The 19,309-nt window shown below is 36.6% G+C and overlaps 1 protein-coding gene across 4 annotated transcripts in view; it reads left to right on the top strand.

Annotated features, from left to right (window-relative positions):
- Positions 1 to 19,309, top strand: part of XRCC5 (X-ray repair cross complementing 5) — a 76,993-nt gene that overhangs the window by 10,610 nt on the left and 47,074 nt on the right. For all 4 annotated transcript variants that reach the window (XR_003044707.1, XR_003044706.1, XR_003044705.1 and 1 more), the window contains exons 7-13: positions 1,231 to 1,345; positions 2,573 to 2,711; positions 5,786 to 5,898; positions 8,808 to 8,870; positions 12,530 to 12,667; positions 13,533 to 13,623; positions 15,880 to 16,013. Coding sequence is in view for 1 of the 4 variants with exons in the window: in XM_006906741.3 (XP_006906803.1) it covers positions 1,231 to 1,345; positions 2,573 to 2,711; positions 5,786 to 5,898; positions 8,808 to 8,870; positions 12,530 to 12,667; positions 13,533 to 13,623; positions 15,880 to 16,013 (793 nt within the window). In the remaining 3 variants the exon portion in view is untranslated. The remainder of the gene's footprint in view (positions 1 to 1,230; positions 1,346 to 2,572; positions 2,712 to 5,785; positions 5,899 to 8,807; positions 8,871 to 12,529; positions 12,668 to 13,532; positions 13,624 to 15,879; positions 16,014 to 19,309) is intronic.

The following is a 19,309-nucleotide window of genomic DNA, read 5'->3' as shown; positions in this document are numbered from 1 at the left end:
GGAAGGTCTTAGGAAAATATCTTGACTTCTACTTGGGGAGGTTCACATGTACTGCAGAGTTGATCCTGTATTTTCAGATGTTACCTGTTTGATGCTGGTCTTTAAAACTTCTCCTGAAACAAAATTCAAACCTCATGATGGTTTTAAACTCGACTCATACTTGTACTTGCAATGTCCTATGAGACAGATTAGACCTGGTTCAGACCCATTCATTCCCCAACAAATCCAAAGCCAAAGTGTACCATAAGCTTTGGAAGTAAGGTGCCAGGGAGATTATCTGCTACTCATTGTAAATTATTTCTGAAAATTAGAGTTTCTTGAGGCTTTTTTGTCCATATTGTATAACATCACATAATTCTCTACTTTCTAGATATGTTTTTCATCTGTACCAAGGGATCTATTATAGTCTGGACTGTATGCTTTGAATGTGTTTGGTCACTAATTCCTTTTGTTCCTTATTTTAGTGAATTCCACAGATTCCAAATATCTCCAGTAATCTTCTCTGTTGTGTTTGATTTAGGGGCCAGATAAAAAGAGAATTGATCTTGGCTTATGTTCAAATGAAGTAACACTTTACATTATGTTTACTACGCCCCAAATCTCCCTCTCTATCCCCAGTAAGAAACCTAGAGTTCTCTGCTTTACTTTTAGACTAAAATATGGTTTCCTAAGTTCCTTTATCCCTTGGAGAGGCTTTATTTAATTCTCTCTATTATGTGCATATACACATACCTTTTATTTTAAGAGAATTAGAATTAAATAAGAATTGTGCACTTGTGAGCAGTGATGTTATAGTATGGTGCCCACCTTGTGATATTCTAGATGGGGGTTCTTATTCTCAAGTCCAAGGTTTTGAGGGAGCTGGTGAACTCTTTATATTATGTGCATACTCATTTATGAATGTCTTTTCATCATATCCTCAAAATGTCCTTGGTCCTGAAAAAAATGTTAATAGTAACTGGCCAAGTTGAAAGAAAAGATTGAGTAGGGGAAGATAGAGATGTTTGTTTTCACCTGTCAGTAAAGTAATTCAACTCCTTTCTCCTAAGCCAACTCAGTTGTATCCTGGCTCTCTCTCAACTATGATCATCACATTCCTGCCATCCCCTGCTGTTCCTCTCTCTATGATCAACAACAGTTCATTTCTCATTCTAGAAAACTAAGTGCATCATCTAGCACAAGTTAACATTTTGGAATTGTTGTTTTCATTATACATTTTTCTTTATTAAGTGAGAGTCTGAGACAACTGTGTATCTTTAAGAAAATTGAGAGGACTTCCATGCCCTGGCCCTGTCAGCTGACCATTGGCTCCAATTTGTCTATAAATATTATGGCTTATAAATCGGTAAGTGGTAGGTACACATTTTTTAAAGAAATGCTACCTGACAGACAAATATGCTTACATAAGGAACTGACAATTCACGTGTGGGTTATTCAGTACCGTAATTACTGCTTCTCTAACTGCTCTCCCTGTTTATTTCATTTCTATTTGGCTTTTATGAAAAAGGTGTACTAGGAGGGGAAGTTTTACGAATTGTCTGTGATTGAGGTTGATTCCCTCCTCTTTCTTTCTCTCCGTTGATAATTGATTATTAATCATGAGTTTCAGGCCTTCTCTTACACACTTTCTCTCTCTCTCTCTCACTCTTTTTTCTCTTTTAGGGAAGGAAAGTGGAATGCATTAAGTCATGTCATTATATATCACAGCAGAAATATAGCCTGTACACTAGAGTTAAGTTCAGAGTTTTGAACACTCAACTACACCTAATTCTGTTATTAACGATCTAGTAGTAACAATATCTGTGAAGTATCAAAAAATATTGACTTGTTACTGTGAGATTGCCTTTTGCTATACATGTATGTTTGTATATAACAGTATGCTTTCAAAAGTGAGTTGCTCTTGGTAATTATCTGTTGAAATTCCAGTTTGAGTGCAAGTCTCTTGCCCATGCTGCCATATGACCCTCCTTGCCTTTTTTATTTAACTGTACAAAATAAATATATAAAAGCTTTTAAATATACAAAATATACAAAAACATGTTTTTATGTATTCAGGTATTTTTTGTTTATTCAAGGACTTAATTCCAAACCACACTGTACATGAAATCTTTGTAGGTACTTCTTTATTTTGGGATCCATCAGGCCTAGAATAGTGTCCCTGAGCACTGAGAATACAGTCTCCTTCCTTCTTTCTAGTCCCCCTCCCCCGCCCCGATTTTCTTATTAACTTATGACTACAGATAGAGTGCTCTCCCTTTCTTTATTGGAAAATTGTGGTAACAAAATGTATAGGTCCTCTTATATTAGACAATCTGAGGGTTTTGTATAGAAAGTGTTTGGGTACATAAAAATATTAATATTTACCTGTGGATAACTCTAGGGAAAATTAAATGTAGAAAAAGTTATGAAATACAATTTCTACAATAACCAAGAACAAAACAATTTAGCTAGAGTAATTAATTGTTCTGGAGTTTTTCCTGCAAAAAAAAAAAAAAAAGAATATATTAAAGTTTTACCTTTTATCGACTGGAATCTTAGCTTTCTGTGTTTTCTCTTTACTTTTGGAAATAAGATTCTACAGGAAAAAGTTAAAAAGTCCTGGATGGTTGTAGATGCAAGAACCCTAAGAAAAGAAGATATACAGAAAGAAACTGTTTACTGCTTGAATGACGATGATGAAACTGAAGTTCCAAAAGAAGATACGATTCAAGGTATGCCAATAACGGTTTCCACTTTTGCCTGAAAGAGATTTTCTTCCAGGTGATATGTGTCTAGAGACACAGCTCTGAGGGGATTATGAGACACTGGATCCTTTAGCTTGTCTGTTGGATCTTAGGCAGAATGGTTCCCAGGGATGCACTTAGGTGTTCCATCTCTCTAAGTTTTAAATGTCTCAAGTGATGGGACATAATGCTTGACTTTGTTTTAAAGTTTGAAATTTACTAGCTAGGAAAACGCTTATGTTAATGTGGCTGAAGCAAGTTTTTAAATTTATCCTATTTTATTTTTTACTTCCATGGTGATTACTTTTCTGAGTGCCAATTTTAGATCTTATATCCTGCCAGATAGGCTCCGTTAAGGTAATTGAGCGGGTAAGAAAGATGATTTGTGTTTGTTATATTCCTTCATGTTCACTAGGATCTTTAAAGATGTGTTTCTTATGTTATACCCATTTGATCTGTATAGTATGTCTAAGTGGCATCTCTATCCAGGGGGCTCAGAAACTAGCTGAGAGTGTCTAAATGTCCAAGAGCTAAAATTATAAGATAACAAATGATGGCTATGATAGAAACTTATTGCCAGACTGTGTGCTACCCAGTATAGTTTTAGTTTGCAAGCCTTGAAAAAAATGCCTTTTTAATCTGTGGCACTGTATTGCAGTGTTTCTGGATATTTGTATTATTGTAGGGGCAATGGGGTGGAGGGGAGTGGTTAAAAGTGGTGGTGATGCTTATGGTTTTTCCTTTCTCCCGATGGATTATGTATAGAATATAATCAATACCCTATAATCTCTACTAATTTTTTAATTTAATTGAGTAGTGTAATGCAGTTAACATGAATTTTGGAGTCAGACCTGGATTAGAATTACATCTCCATCACTTGCTAATAATTTGATCCGAGCTAGTATAATGACCCACCTATAGTAGGAAGAGTAGCATGATGAAAGGCAAAAGACCAGGAAAATAGAGGACATTCTCAGTGATTTCAAGCAGTCGAGTTGGTGTATTGGGCGTATACAGATGAGTACTGGAGGGTAATATCTAATAGAGAACCTGTATTTTCTCTTTTATTTATTTTTTTTATTTTTATTTTTTTTTAGGCTAGGCAACCCTTGGTTGACCTCACAGATTGCAAGGACCTTGTCAGCTTACAATCCTTTATTTTTTTTATTTTCTAGTGCCTATAGTGCCTATAGCAAGCACCTGGTCTTCCTAGGTGGTCTCCCATCCAAGTACTAACCAGGCCTGACCCTTCTTAGCTTCCGAGATCAGACAGAATCAGGCTTGTTCAGGGTGGCATGGCCGTAGACTATATTTTCTCTTTTAATCTTCACAACAGCCTAGCAAAACAAGCAATCTTGTTATATTCATTTTATAGATAGAGGAATTGAGGCTGAAACACATTTATTAGTGTATTGAAAGTCACATAGCTAGCAGCTAGCAGAACTTGAACCCAGGGCTATCTGACTTCAGAGTCTATATTCTATATGCTATTCTGAACTAGAAAGGGCTTTGAATGATAGGCCAAAGAGTTTATCCTTAATTTTGAAAGCAACTTGGTTCCATTTATAGTTTTGAGGAGCAGAATGTCATGGGGGCTGTGTTTTAGGAAGGTTAATATGACAGCTGGAGCTCGGATAGATTGGAAGAAGAGACTAGAGTTGAGGGTGCCAGTTCTTTTGGTTGAAGCAGAGAAAGCAGCTCTGGTTATCTTAGGCAAAGGGAAATTTATTGGTGGAGCATTGGAGCAGGAAGAGTTAAAATTGTTTGAGTTCAAAGAGCATAGAATTTCAGCTTTTCTCTCTCAAACTTTTTGCAGTTACCACATATTCCTTTGCCTGTCCTGCATTCTCTATGCCCTAATATGTGGAGTTCTCTTTCTTACTCGTTGGGACTAGTATGTGTGGACAAAGGAATATGGTTATGTGTTGTAGTCTATTCTATACTTTTTGCCATGTACAAAAGTTAGTTATTGATTTGTCCTTTAAATAGATGAACCAAAAAACATTGGAGTTTTAATTAGAATTTTTCAAAGTACTAGTACGCGATTCAAGTAAGATGTCTGATGACAGAGAAAAGTTAGAACATTTGATTTAAATACCACTCTTAATCATATGCCATACATTTCCTTGTTAATTTTTTTGTTGGAATTTTATAAAAAGACATAAGGTAGAAAAACATTTTTAAATTAAATATATGACATCAACAGATTAACAGGGACAAATAAATGATGGGTCACAGACTCTGCCCTCAATCACGTTTCTTTGCTTCCTGGAATAAAGGTGCGTGTGCTTTTCTTTTCCTTTACCCAAAGCCAGAATCCTTGGATTTTGATGATCCTTCTCCCAGTGAAACAGATAAGACTGTGTATTGGAAGACCATTACCTTCCACAGAGCAGAAGCCCTGGAACAGCATCGGGGTTTTTTGTTGTTTTTTTTTTTTTTAAAGAAGCCAAGCGCCTATATTTGTATGAATAACCTAAATAATGAAAAAGAAAAAAATAGACAATCCAATTCCAGAAGTAAAATAAATTTAAATGCAGAAAAATAGCCAACTTATAAATTCAATGTTTCTCAAAAGAAGAGTTTTGGCTGCTTCTCTTAGGCATTTGGGTACTTCCAGCATGCATTTTTGAAAACATTTTGTTCTGAAAATTTTCTATGGATATTTTTCTCTGTCTCTAGGTTTCTGAATAAATGTATTCTTGTTATTATATTTACAAATTATGATTGTACTATAGTCAACCATGGTTTATCTTTGGAGGATAACTAGTACATTGCATTTGCTACATTCTTCTAGGCTAAATAATCATTAAGGTAACTAGATTGCAGAATATGTACTTAAAAATGTAATTAGATTTTAATTGACTCTGTATTGTATATGTTTGTGTATCTGCAGCTTCTTTTTCACCATTGATCACAAGGGGAAGAAATTCGATTCCAGGGAATAGTATATGGAGGCTTGATCCGGAGTGTGCATATATTGTTAATGTATGTGGAGGGCTGATTTCAGCGTGTAGAAAACAAGGCCCATATGCTTAACAGATACTCTTCTCGTTCTCTAGGGTTCCGCTATGGGAGTGATATTATTCCTTTCTCTAAAGTGGATGAGGAACAAATGAAATATAAATCGGCGGGGAAGTGCTTCTCTGTTCTGGGATTTTGTAGATCTTCTCAGGTACAGCACTTATTCTACTAATTGTAACAAAATAAATGGGCTTTTTCTTGTTATTATTTGAGATGGTGTGATTTTGATTAGTCCTTTTATTTATAATATATGGTTATTTCACTTTTAGTTTTCCTAAAATGTAGTCTAGGAGTTATTGTTGCTCTCTGATTTTGGAAGAGAAAAACCAAGACGTAGAGAAGTCAGCACGAATCAGATTCAATTAAAAGTCACGTCCTAGCTTTCCTGTCAGTCATAGCTCATAGTAGCCTTAAACAGTATCTAGTTCTTTGCTATTATATTGCTTTTTCTAAACTGTTATGTTTTATGGAGTGTTTCATAGGAATAAAGGTCTAGCTGGGTATTGAATGACCATAGACCTTAGAATAACATTGATTTATGCATTACCCTTCATCTCCGTGCCCAACAAAGAGGTCTAAGATGTGAAACTTATCTAAGTCATGCTGTTTTAGACACCAATGCAAAGATACAAAAAATAGACACAATGGGAAATGCAGTAATTCAGTGAAGGTCGTGGGATATCGTGTACTCTCCTAGAAAGAGTTATTAAAGATTCCTGGAGGTCTTAGCTGAAACTGTTCTTGAGGTAGGCAACCAAAGAGAACAAATAAGTATAAAATGTATCTTTTCAGGCTCTATAGGGATGAAAAGATTTTTGTTGATTCTAGATGAACTCAATTGAGAATTATAATAACAATAAATGTTAGTCAGTATACTGGATTTGAACTTCTTTATGCTGCTCAAGCACATAGTCCCTGTGTGATTCAGTGTTCGAATAATTCAGTGAGGTTGGGGAGAATGTTTTTCATGATATGCCCAAATTGTTGGATACATTTTTAAAACTCATAAGCTGAAAATTGGGAGGATTTACTTAAAGTCAATGTGATTTAATAGTGAGGATAAATGCTTTTTGTAAGTTGAGAATCTCTAACAATTTTCTAACAAATTACACAAAATAGACTTTTCTTAAAAATAAAATTATTCACTTTGGGAGGTATATAAACTTAAAATTTACGATTACTGATAGTAGTGCTTCCAAGTCTTTTCTGTGAAACAGCCTTCATTCAGACATGTTTGTAGAAACTGGCCTCCTTTCTGATTCCAGATAGGCCGAAAAGACCTGTCCAAAACATCTGAAAGTGTAAGTCAGGACACAAAAAATTGAAGTCACCTGTGCCAGGGTAGGAGTGGGGACCTACTGAATGGCAAAGCAAAAAGTAGTGAGCCGAACAAAAAGTACATTTTCCATTTTTAAAGATTTTTACTAACTTAAAATTAACTTTTAAGTCAGGAAGTATTTTCCAAATCTACTTTTTGTTGTTTTTAAGCTCTAAATTATTTTTGTCTTAAGTACAATCTCAGAAAGGTACAATGAAGTTAGTCATAATAACAATCATTTATTGAGTGATTATAATACTCCAGTCAGTTTACTAAGCATTTTGTATAAATTCCTATTTAATTCTTGTTATAACCTTCTTCGATAGGTGCCATGATATGTATTTTATACATTAGAAGCTTCAGAGCTGTTAAATAATTGGCCAAAGGTCACCTAGCTAGAAGGTGGTAGAGATGGATTTTGAACCGGGTCTCTCTGACTCCAAAACCTATGCCATTGATCATTTGTAATCTGCCCACCCGGTGGACAGCCTCATTTTTGAATAGTCTCATTTTTACATACGTGCTTTCACGTTGTCTTAGATGCATATACGTCATCTTAAGAGCAAGATGTTTTCCATGTCAACCAAGATAAAGTATAATAATTGTGCACCTTGTAACAGACTAGTAATTATCTTTAATAAGATCACATATTTTCCCAAACTTCCTAAAAGTGAGGGAAACTAACATTTCTGGATTGAACTGATGTGAAACTTTTCATTATATAAAATAGGTTTTTTTGGTTTGAGATATTTTTTCCTTTTTTGAATTGTGAATTAATCTTCTCTTTTAAATTTTCAAGAGTCTTTTCAATTTATCTTCCTCCAAGTTGTCAGTGTTCTGGGTATCTAATTATAGGACAGATAAGAATTTAGCCAGAACTTCCCCCAAATGGCTGGCTGTCTTTTGAAAAGTCATTTAGGTGCCTTAGGAAAAGATATCATTAGCTCCTCTTTAATCAGTCAAGAACTATTACAGATTCTATTAGGAGGGCAAATAAATCTGTATAAATGTAGCAAACTAAAAATATAGGATCATTCCCATATTTCTTCAAATAATGGTTTTCAAATGGGGAATGGAAGTGGAGATGAAGGGTTTTGAATTATATGGGCCTCACCCCACACCTTTGAGACTCAGTCTTCTTGAGCTGCTCTTACTTGTGAATGTGCTCATAATTTCTAGGCTTTAGAGATAGGAGGGGACTATGCTATACCCAAAGCAGTTCCCCTGATATACTTTGTTTCTATGCGACTCCAGAGTCACACTATTATCTCTGCCCAGGACACTTATGCCCAGACTTTTTATCTCAGTTCCTACACATCCTTTAGGTCTTAGTGTCACCATTTGTAGAAGCCTTCCCTGACCCCTCATGACCAGGCTAGATGCCCTTCTCATGTGCTCTTATAGCATCGAACTGTAATACTATGCTTTTGTGTTCTCGTAACACTGTATTATAGTACTGCATTGCAGTTAATTTCATACTTATCCAAGCTTCTCAGGACAATTCTAGATCCTGTTCATTGTTTTTATAGTGCACAGAACAATGTTTTTGACACATACCAGGTGCTCAGATATTCATGGTGTTGAATCGACTTGAACCTCAAGTAATAAGTTGCGTCTATTACCTGTGAATGTTTTTCAGTAAGAACATTTTTAATAGAATTTCTTAGTAGCGTGTAGCATTACAGTTTTACGTGTTACTTATTTTGGATTGAAACCAATTCTTTTGTTACTTACTCTTGTAGGTCCACAGGAAATATTATATGGGAAATCAAGTTCTAAAGGTCTTTGCAGCAAAAGATGATGAGGTGAGTTGACAGTGGGTCTTTGAGGTAGTGTCACAGAATTGAATTGTCATTTTAAGTCACTTGTTTGGGGCTTTATAGTTTAAAATGACATTAGTTCTTGCAACAGCAGTGGGAAAATTCACTGACTTTTAACTCTGAAGATGGAGAAATGATAAAATAAATTTGTCATCCTATAAGCACAAGGTCTGAGGACATAGTTCAGCAAATTGGAGATCAGGTGACTGTTATAAACAAGAACATCTGAACACATCCATTCAGTGTGGGAATCCCATGGTCTGATGTTCAGGAGGGTTGGGGTTAGGTTGACATTTTCATTTTCATAAACATTGAACATTTAGTGCCAGCTTAAGCCTCCCAGAGGTGAGCTTCACTGACTCACTGGACCACTTCCACCATCCAGAAATTCGCCTTTTTCCCCTTCCCTCTCTCTTTGTACTCTCCTATCTTCCCGAGACATTCTGTTTTCAGCCTGGTTTCTGCCTGGCCAAGAACCAACTCATGACTGTCACATCTTACACTCACACCTGCCCTCTAAGTAAATATTTTCTGTGTAGCCTCCAAGTTAGAACTTGTAATTTCCTTGGAGATGTTGATCTGAACTTGAAGATTACAATCATAGTCTTTTGAAGACTACTCAGTCGGATCTCCAAATTTTGGAAGTATTTGCATTTGAAATTAATAAACTGGATGTGGAAGGCTCGTTTGGGTTGGGAGAAGAGTGATGGTGTAAATGATCTAGTCTTCTTTATCTCCTCATTTCTGAAGCTTAACTGGCTGCAGATCTAATAAATGAGTATGCCATTATTCTGTCAACAGTTAAAATTAGAAGAAGAAAATGCTTGGCTTCCACTCAATACTGAATGAATTTATTAGTGCACAGTAGGCATATGTGAATCCTCAAATTTGAGAATACTAGTTCATGGATTTCTCCTGAATCAAATCCATTTGGGAAACATTCAGTTCTAATATATGTTAACATATCTCGTATGCCTTTCTAACTTCTGAAGTTTTAATTTCTTATTGTCCCTTTACACAAAGAAAATTCTGAATACTTCATGTGATTGCTAGGTATGCAGTGAGGAATATCTTGTCACAAAGCTGTGTTGAGGTACATGTGATTATCTTGACTTGCTAGCTAAGGGTGGCCTGGGGGCTTGCATAATTCAAATCCAGCCTCATACAGCCCTTGTAGACTACAGGGTCACTTTGAAATGACTGAAGGAAAAATATTGTCATTTCCTAATGAGAAAGAGCTACTTTTTGGTGTCAGTGCTTGATGTCATAGTCCAAGAATAATGTTAACTAATTGGCACTTATGAGATAAGCAGGGGAGTAAGGAAACTGTCATATGAGGACTTCCAGTAAAAGATTGCGTGGAGAAGACTTGCATAGGTAGGTAGGGGAGTAGGAGAGATGACAGACACAGCAGCCCTCTTCATACATTTGGAGGGTTATAATGGAGTGGAAATTAAACTGTGCTTCCTACCAGAGGGTAAATGGGAACCAAAAGGTGGTAGTTTTGTTCAAGGTGAAGAATTATCTTGTCAACAAGGATTATTATCTCCAAATGGATTGGTTCTTGAAGAGAGGTGGTCAGATCCCCATTTCTGTAAGTTTCCAAGCAGTGTCCTTATTACTACCAGTCAGGTGTTGGAGAGGGAATGCCATCCTCATGTGGGTTGTTAAACTAGATGAATACTGTTGTTTTTCAGCAAACATGCTATGATTCTGTGAATAATCCCTTTTAAAAAAATATGTTTTCTCTGGTCATTAACACATAATTATTCTTTTGTAAAGAAAATTTACACTTTTTGTGCTGGTTTGCACTGTATGTGGAAGAGAAGGGGAAAAGGGAAAGAAAAGGGAATAGAGCTTTAGTGGAGTTTCCTGTAGGTGTAGTGTCATATGACAGCGTAGCAGTTATTCAAGACCCCATCCTTCCTCACTTTACATATCCCTATTGGTCCTATCAAAGACATCCAAATAAAAACTTGCAAACCAATTGAAAGTAATCTCTTTCTCAGACTTCCATTGTGCTTATCTGGTCTCTCTTTCGGGACAAATTAGGATGTATACATTCTGTATTTGATACATTTCTCATGTCTGCTAGTAAAGAATGTATTAGCTCAGTGAGATCAGGGACTTATCTTGATTTTCTTACAGGGCCTAAGACAGTGCCTAGCAAAGAGTAAGCACTAAGTAAATACTCCTAGAACTAAAAACATGATGAGTCTATTGTGAAATCTGTAGAAGATTTTGATGGCAAGGTATATTGAGGTCATAGGTTTTTAGTGGTGGAAATAGGAATATAAATAGATAACTTCAGTGAAGGTTAGCATTAATACTGAGAAAAGTGTAAAGTGTTTAGGGAGTTGTGGAGAAGGAGAGAGTTGTCTAAAGCAAATCTGAAATGGAGAGGATATCAATTTACTGAGCCTTGAAAATGGGTTAGAAACTAGAGAGCCAAAGATTTGGAGAGAACATTCTAGCTAGAAAGAAATTGTGTGAATAAAAAGCTACAGATGAGAGAAAGTACAAGACTTAACCAGGAATAATGATTAGCTCACTGAGGCTGGAGTATAGGACCATTGGAGGTTTTTTTGGAAGGATGTGACATGATCAGCTCTGTGAACAGCGGAGGCAGTGATGGAAGAGAACGGATGGATTTAAGAGTTGGCATCAAAGTAGAATTGGCAGAGTTTAGTGAACATTTTAGGGTGAGGGATGAGTAAGGTGGCATTATGAAAGACTTAGGAGCTTTTTGTTTGGTTGACTAGGAGGTGGTGTGAATGGAGGTAAGGAATTGAGGAGGAGAATGAGGGGAGATAGTTTAGTTTTGTTTATGGACAGTTTGAGGTACCTGAGGTATAACCAAATGAGATATTTACTAGCTAGTATTCAATATAAGTCTGGATCTTAGCGTTTTAAAGCTCAATATACAGATTTTTGATTCATTGGCTCACAAGACTGGATAAAATAATCCCCAAGTAGAGTTTTAGGAGGAGAGAAAGGTCAACAGCAGAATTTCAAGATTACTTGGAAAAAGAGAAGAGCTGAGGGAGGAGTGGCCCACAGAGTATAATAATCAGGGGAGATTGTTGTTTCTGAAGCCAAAGAAGGAGAAAGTATAGAGAAAGGGGTTGGTCACATGCATTGAAAGGTCAAAAAAGTAGAACGGCAACCAAGGACTTAGCAATTAGGAGGCCACGGGTGACCTCAGAGGACAATTTCACCAAGAAAATGAGGTCAGAAGCTGGATTAGACTGAAGAATAATTGTGTTCTAAGCAGTGAAAACAGCAAGACTATTATTTCATGAAATTTAGAGGTTAAAGGAAGTAAAGATACAGGTAGTAATTTATGGAGAGAGAGGGACCAAGAAGGATTTTGTTTAGGAAAGCGGAGACTAGAAGGGTGAGGGTATGAATCAGAGAAAAAGGTTGGTTGAAGTGATAAGAAAGTATTTAGATAATGAATTAAAGTTCCAGAAGAGGTACAGTAAATATGATCAAATGCCAGTGTGTACAGTGTGGGTATAACGGAGCACTTTAAAAAAAGATCTGAAACAGGAAGGAAGGGAATAACAGTCTTAGGAGTATTTGGTCTTGTTTAGAACATTCTCGCATGTTGGAATGTGTCAATCACAGACCTCTCTTCACAGGCAGCAGCTGTTGCCCTTTCCTCCCTGATTCATGCTTTGGATGAATTAGGCATGGTGGCCATAGTTCGCTATGCTTATGACAAAAGAGCTAATCCTCAAGTTGGCGTGGCTTTTCCTTACATCAAGGACACCTATGAGGTAAAACCCACAAGTCTTTTATTTGTGTTAATTATTTCTTTAGTTTCTTTATTCTAAACAGTGTTTCTTCGCTGTTAATGTGCATGGGAATTACTTGGGGGAGCTTGTTAAAATGAGCTGCTGATTCTGTGAGTCTAGCCTGAGATTCTGCATTTCTCACTCCCAAATAAGGCCGATGCTGCTGGCCTGTGAACCACACTTTCAATTTCGATGAAAGAACAGAAATTAATTTAAGTATGTAAAGTAGCTTTTTATTAAATCAAATCAGCGAATGTTAACAACGACCTTCTGTTTGCCCAATCCAGCGACCTCCTCTCGGTTCTCATCCTTCTTGATGTCTCAGAACCTAATGAGAATAGAGATTACCTCTATTTTCACAACAGCCTTTATTTACTATGGATAAAGGTTGAGGGTGTGATTTTGTCGTGATCCTTGTGAAATACAGTTTATATAGGGCGCTTCTATTTAAAATACAGATCTGTATTCCTTACCATTTCCTATTTCTCAAAGAACTTATTGTGGCAGAACTGGAAAAGAGAAGGCAAATATTTTGATTTGCACATCAGCTTTTCAATCACCTTGACTCATCTCATTTATTGCATTGGTCATGCATTTTGCAGGTATTCTCTGATAGTCTTTCTCTGAAGCATTTCTTTTATGTTTAATATTCTTTGTACTGTTTGCCGTTATGTACAGCTGATGAAAATCAAAATGAAAATCAAAACACTTTTCTGTCCATGCACCAGCATTGAGCAGTCTGATTATTGACATAACTTTGTTATGCCACTTTCTTAGCGTTTCGGACCAGTTATATTTTTTCGCTAATTTGGTTGTTTTTGCCTTTCCCTCCTTTCTTTCTCGTTAGTGTTTAGTGTATGTGCAGCTGCCTTTCATGGAGGACTTGCGGCAATACATGTTTTCATCCTTGCATAATAATAAGAAATACACTCCCACGGGTGAGTTTATTTCTATTTTGCTCACTAATTAGCTTTAAACATGGACAGTTCTAAGGAAATCACCTGTCTGCAGTCATTGGTTGGGGCCAGGGTTTCAGAGGGTGGAATTAGTTGAATCCGAATCATACTCATATACAACAGTGGTGAAGGTGGTTCATCGAGTGTTCTCCTATAGTCGAGACAGGTTTTCTATAAATTCTCAAGCACTCTCTAGGTTTCCCCTTCTGATTTAGGGCTTGTATCTAGGGAACAGCTTGCTAGCTATGGATGTGAATCCTCTAGCGTGAGCAGGTTTGCCCTCTGCTGAAGTGAGTTGATATGTATCAAACCTGTGACGTTAGTGTCCTACATTACAAAAATTGTAACTTTGAAGTGAAAAGTGACAATGCTGAAGATTACCTTTTCCCTTTGCCCATTTTTTGTAGTTTACAGTAATAGTCCAAGTCTCGTTGTTCCTTATTTCTAGGATTTATTTTGAACTTGATGAGAAAAGGCCTTTATTGCTTGTGTCGGGTGTGGAGGATGGTTACACAGAATGATTCTCACAGACGCAAATCCTGTCTTTCAGAGAGCTCACAGTTTAAGACAGTTGTAATAAAGTATAAGAGTGGGCCAGATGGAGAGAACATACCAAAAAGAACACAAAATGATGAGTAGATGTTTCACTTAACAGGGTTAAATCTGCCAGTGTAGGATTAGGTAACTGTGAGGTTTGTTTCAAGACTGGGTTCTCTCTCCTTTGGTTTGGGCCTGTTGGACGCAGCATGCAGTAGGAAAGCCAAGAGTCAGGTGGGCCCTTAGGACTGGTATCTTTACCTTCTAGAAGTGAGTCCGTCTGCAGCATGGTGGAGCCCAGCATGGACTTCAGTGTACGGAAGCTGCCAGCATGTTGCAGTATTCTGTCTCTTCCTCTTGATAATTCCAAACATTAAACGAGTAGAACATTTTAAAAAGATAACTTTGTTGAGAAATTATAGACATATATTTCACTCAGGAACTAAAACATTAAATATCTCTTGATTCATTTTCTCTGAGTGGAAATAGTTTTGTTTGTATTTTTACAATTGGAGAAATGCATCATTAAAACTGCTTAGCATATGTTCCAAGGTGACACTTACGTAAGGTTATGCAATGCCATAATAATTAGGCCTGGTACTACCTTGAAGTTGCAAGGGAAAATCACTGGAATGTTAACACACAGGTACTACTTCCTACTATTGCCAGGTGGATCCTGCAGCAGTCAGCTTAACATGGTGATGCCAGTGCCTGAAACCTCCCCCTGGAAAGTCCAAAAATGGGATAGAAACATCTCATGATAAATATCTGTATGCTCTTTCATTTTGTAGTAGCTGTACAAAAGGGATATTTGAAAAGATGAAGAATAGAAGCAAAATTGACTTTTTAGGAACTGCTTACTCTTTTCCACCTTTTGCCTACTGACCGAATATCTAAAAATAGCGCTTCAGCTTTTCACAGCTGAACTACTATATTAATCAGCAGAATGAGAGTTATACATTGTAGTTTAAGTAGAAGCATTTTGGGGAGACTTGCCTTTCATCCACATTACTTTGGGCTGTGCCATTTTCGTTGACTCAGTAGATTTTTATTGAGAAACACTTGCTTTCTGTTAGGTATTAGGACAGACATAAGAAAAAGGAAGTCATGTTTCTGCTCTTGGGCTTCTTTAGCATTTGATTGGAGTAGGGTCAGATGTGTATGCAGGTGTGTGTGAGTGTGCTTCGTACCATGAGCTCATTCTGACTTGGGGAGATTGTCAAGGTATCTCCTCGCTCTGGTACAGTGATGTTAAATCCTTATAAAGTTAATGCTTCATTATCAGAGGGATTTTCTTTTTTTTTTTGTAAAAATAGTTTTCTCCTTTAGCTAATTACTGATTAGTGAATAGTGAATACTTTTAATTGCCGTATACAAGTTGAGTTTTGTGTGGTTGTGATGCGTTCCTCTGGAAGAAACTATTTTGCTTTTGATATGCTACTTCATTGTTGAAAGTTCACTGAATGGTAGAGCTGGAAAGGAAGGACCTAAGAGACCAGCTGCTCTAAATAATGCTTAACAAATAAGAAAACCAAGACTTGAGTAAATGACATGCATAACTAGAGAATATTTTTAGCAGAGCCAGGGCCGCATAACCTGCCAGTATTGCTATGAATAACTATGAATGGAAAGAACTCATTTTAATGGAAAATAATGTAGGTAGTCATTTTTTTTTCTTTCTCCTTCTTTATCCTGTTTTAGAAGCACAGTTGAGTGCCATTGATGCTTTGATTGACTCCATGAACTTGATAAAGAAAAATGAAGAGGAGGACACGATTGAGGACTTATTTCCGACCACCAAAATCCCAAATCCTCAATTTCAGAGATTATTTCAGGTGAGAAAGGAAAGATGAACCAATTGCATTTTCTTAAATGAAGGAGAACTGAGTGAAAAGTTAGGGTATATCCTTTGAGGGCCTCAGTTGCTCTATCTATTTTATAGAAGAATAACTTCCTTTACCCGCTAAAAAAAGAAAAGTACACTAAGCTTTTAGAAAGTAAGAAGCAAAGTTAGAATTCTTTTTAATTATTTTTCTGGAGAAAGGCTATTGTTTTTATTTTTTAAAAAGAGGGCTTAATAAAAAGCAGATTCTTTTATGCTTTTCTCTATGTGAATGAGATTTTTCTTTAGTTTTTATGAACTGTATAATAATCACTGTTAGGGAAGAAGTGTTCTGGTGCCACGTTTGTCAAAAATTTCATAATTTAAGGTAACATAGAGGTCAGATAAGGAGGTTATAGTACGAAGTTATTAAAGAGTAACAAATTCAGAAAATTATAAAATACGGATTTCTGAATCTTGGGCCAAAGGAATGGAAATGTAGAGATTGGAATAAGGGAAAGTTGACAAGAGAGATGATTTATGCTGAGGAAACAGAGTCATAGTCTACAGTTAAAGAGAAAGATATATTCCCGTCCTGGGTTAACTTGGTGACAACAGAACAGAGGCTTCTCTGAATACTGAAAAACTGGGAAAAAAATCACAAGCAGCTTTTTCAGGCAAACTCTTCCCCACAGAGGAATTGGGGGTGCTTTTCCTGTGGAAGGGGGAGCTGTGTGATGGAGAGACCATTGATTATCTCTTTTGACCCACTTTTCAAAGCACTTTAACTCAAGTCCATATTAGGGCCTGATAGGATTTTGAGGGGTCTTCTACACAGGAGAAGTTGCCTGCTTTTTGATGCTTATAATTCTTTAGTGGAAAAAAAAAACTTTTCTAAAATTAGAAATATGAAGTTTAACATGTAAAGACCTGACTCAGTGAATACCTTTAGTATTCTAAGTATAATCAAGTCTATATTGTATAAAATCCTTTGGTGTTTTTGACAAGTGGAATTCAAGACCCGAAGGCCTTTGCCATTGTAGGGGAGAGAGGAGCAGACCAGTTTGTGTGGAAAGCTTGCAAAAACAGGTTACTATGGTGAAAAAGAGAAAATTCTGATAGTTGGCAGATTTACCTAGGGTGGTTTATATTTATCTTCAGTAAGTGTTTGTTGAATTAACGAATAGATACAAGCCTTGTGAACACAGACATTGTTCTTTCAGAGCTGTAAGAACTGGAAAGTTTGATTTTTACAGTTTAACAACTTTGTTTTCTTTTGAGGGAGAGAGTTTTTAATATGGCTTAGCTGTATAAAAAATATTGTTAGGACATTTATAAATTGAATTTACTGTTTTTAGAAAAAATACTTTTTAAAAATACAAATACTAACAACGTACCATACATGTGCTAAAGACAGTATAAGCTTACTACTTGAAAAGACCCCTCCAGAGGGTTAGAGAGATAAAACCAATTGGTACAAAAGTGGTGGGTGCAAAATGCTTTGCAAATAAGAGAGCGAGAGATTCATGCAAGTGGGTGACTTAAGGAAGGCGTCACTGAGGAAGAAGGGGGATACATGATGCAACAAGGACATATCAGGAAAAAGAAGTAGCATATGCACAAGCATGAAAACATGAGGAAGTGTGATGTATTTAGGGATCTACAAATAGCTCCATTAACTTGGAGAATTGGCTATATGGGAAAGTGACAGGGAAGGTAAGTAGCATTTGGAGTTTATCCTATAGGCAGTGGGTAATCGCAGAAAGATTTTGTCAGCAGAAAGGTGACATGATTTTTAGAAAATAGCTCTGATGGTGGCATAGGAGATGGACTGGAGACCAGTTAGAAAACCTGCAGTGGCCCACGCAAAGGCTTAAATTAAAGCAGTGACAGAGAGAATGGAGAGGAGACAGTTCGGAAGATAGAGTATGACTTAAGGGATTAGATGGTGGTTGATGAGAAATAAAGAGGAGTTGAAGATAATAGGATCCTAGCTTGACTGACTAGAAGGGTGGTGTTGCCATAATTGTGATAAAGCATGTAGAATGAACAGATAGGAAAGGTCATTTGTTTTTGCAAGTTTAAATTTGAAGTATCTGTTGGCTCTCCCAGTATAGACTCTCAGTGGGAAGTTGGAAATCAGGATGCAGAGCTAGGAGAGCACTCAGGACTAAATAGAGATTTGAGAGCCCTCCTCATTTAGGTAGAAACAGTTGAATGAGATCATCTGAGAGAGTATATTGAGTGGGAAGGAAAGAGAACAGAGTCCTGAACATCAACATGTGAGTGGACAATTAGGGATAGACATAAAAAGAAGAGCTGTTAAAAACAAACAAACAAACAAACAAACAGTGTTCTAGCCTCCACCCCCAAAAAGGTCAGAGAGGTAGAAAGAACTAGGAGAAACTGGTGCCTGTGGAGGTACATGAAGAGAAGAATGTCTGGAAGGAAAGAATCACAAATCAGATGTTGCACATTGGTGAGTAAAGGACAGCATGGCAGTGGGCCTGTGGAGTTTGTAGATATAGAGGATGACTTAGAATGCCCAGAGTCAGCAGAGTAATGGGGTAGGAGTCAGGTTCAGTGTTGGAGGAGAAAGCTTTACTGATGAAGAGGAAGAGAGAGAGAGAGGACCCAGAAAGCTGTAGGAGGATATGGAACCCAGGAAAACTTTCTTTTTCTTTTTAAATGAAATATTTATAACAGAGTAGATGAGCTGGGAGTAGGGGCCAAAAGGAGGGAGAGATTAATAATAAGTTTGTTGGCAAGAGGGTAATTTAATTCTAATTTTGGAAAGAAATGCTGAAAAATACATCTTTTGTCAAGCATACAGTTAAAACTGCCTTTTAAATAATTGATAGTGTTGCTAAAATCAATGTATTAGTAACTTAGGAACTAACCATGTGCGTGCAGTTTTTTCTCTAGTCTTTTTTTAAATTGTAAAAATCACATCAAAGAATCATAATTGCTTAAAAGAGAAATAAATTAAGGGCTGATCTCAGCTTCTCAGCTACTAAAAGTGTCACTTTCTCATAATCTTATTTTTAAGAAGTGAATTTCAATATTTTGATTGAATTTATAAGTATCACACTTAGCTTTACCTAAAATGTGACCTTTAAGAAAATATGAAAGGTTGATGCTTTAGAACATCTCTTGTAGATCCTTTATTACTGACTTATGGATGATGGCACTGTCTGAAAGAATTGCCTAGAGTTCATACTTAAAATCTGTAATATTTTTCAGTAGGGAGTTTGGATTGGATACTTGTCCATTGTTTATTCTAGTTATTTCCAAAAAAAAGGTCAGTTG

The sequence above is a fragment of the Pteropus alecto genome, unplaced genomic scaffold (genome assembly GCF_000325575.1).
Source record: "Pteropus alecto unplaced genomic scaffold, ASM32557v1 scaffold110, whole genome shotgun sequence".
Taxonomy (NCBI): Eukaryota; Metazoa; Chordata; class Mammalia; order Chiroptera; family Pteropodidae; genus Pteropus; species Pteropus alecto.
The sequence above is the reverse complement of the archived record's forward strand: the minus strand, read 5'-3'. Positions and strand labels throughout refer to the sequence as shown.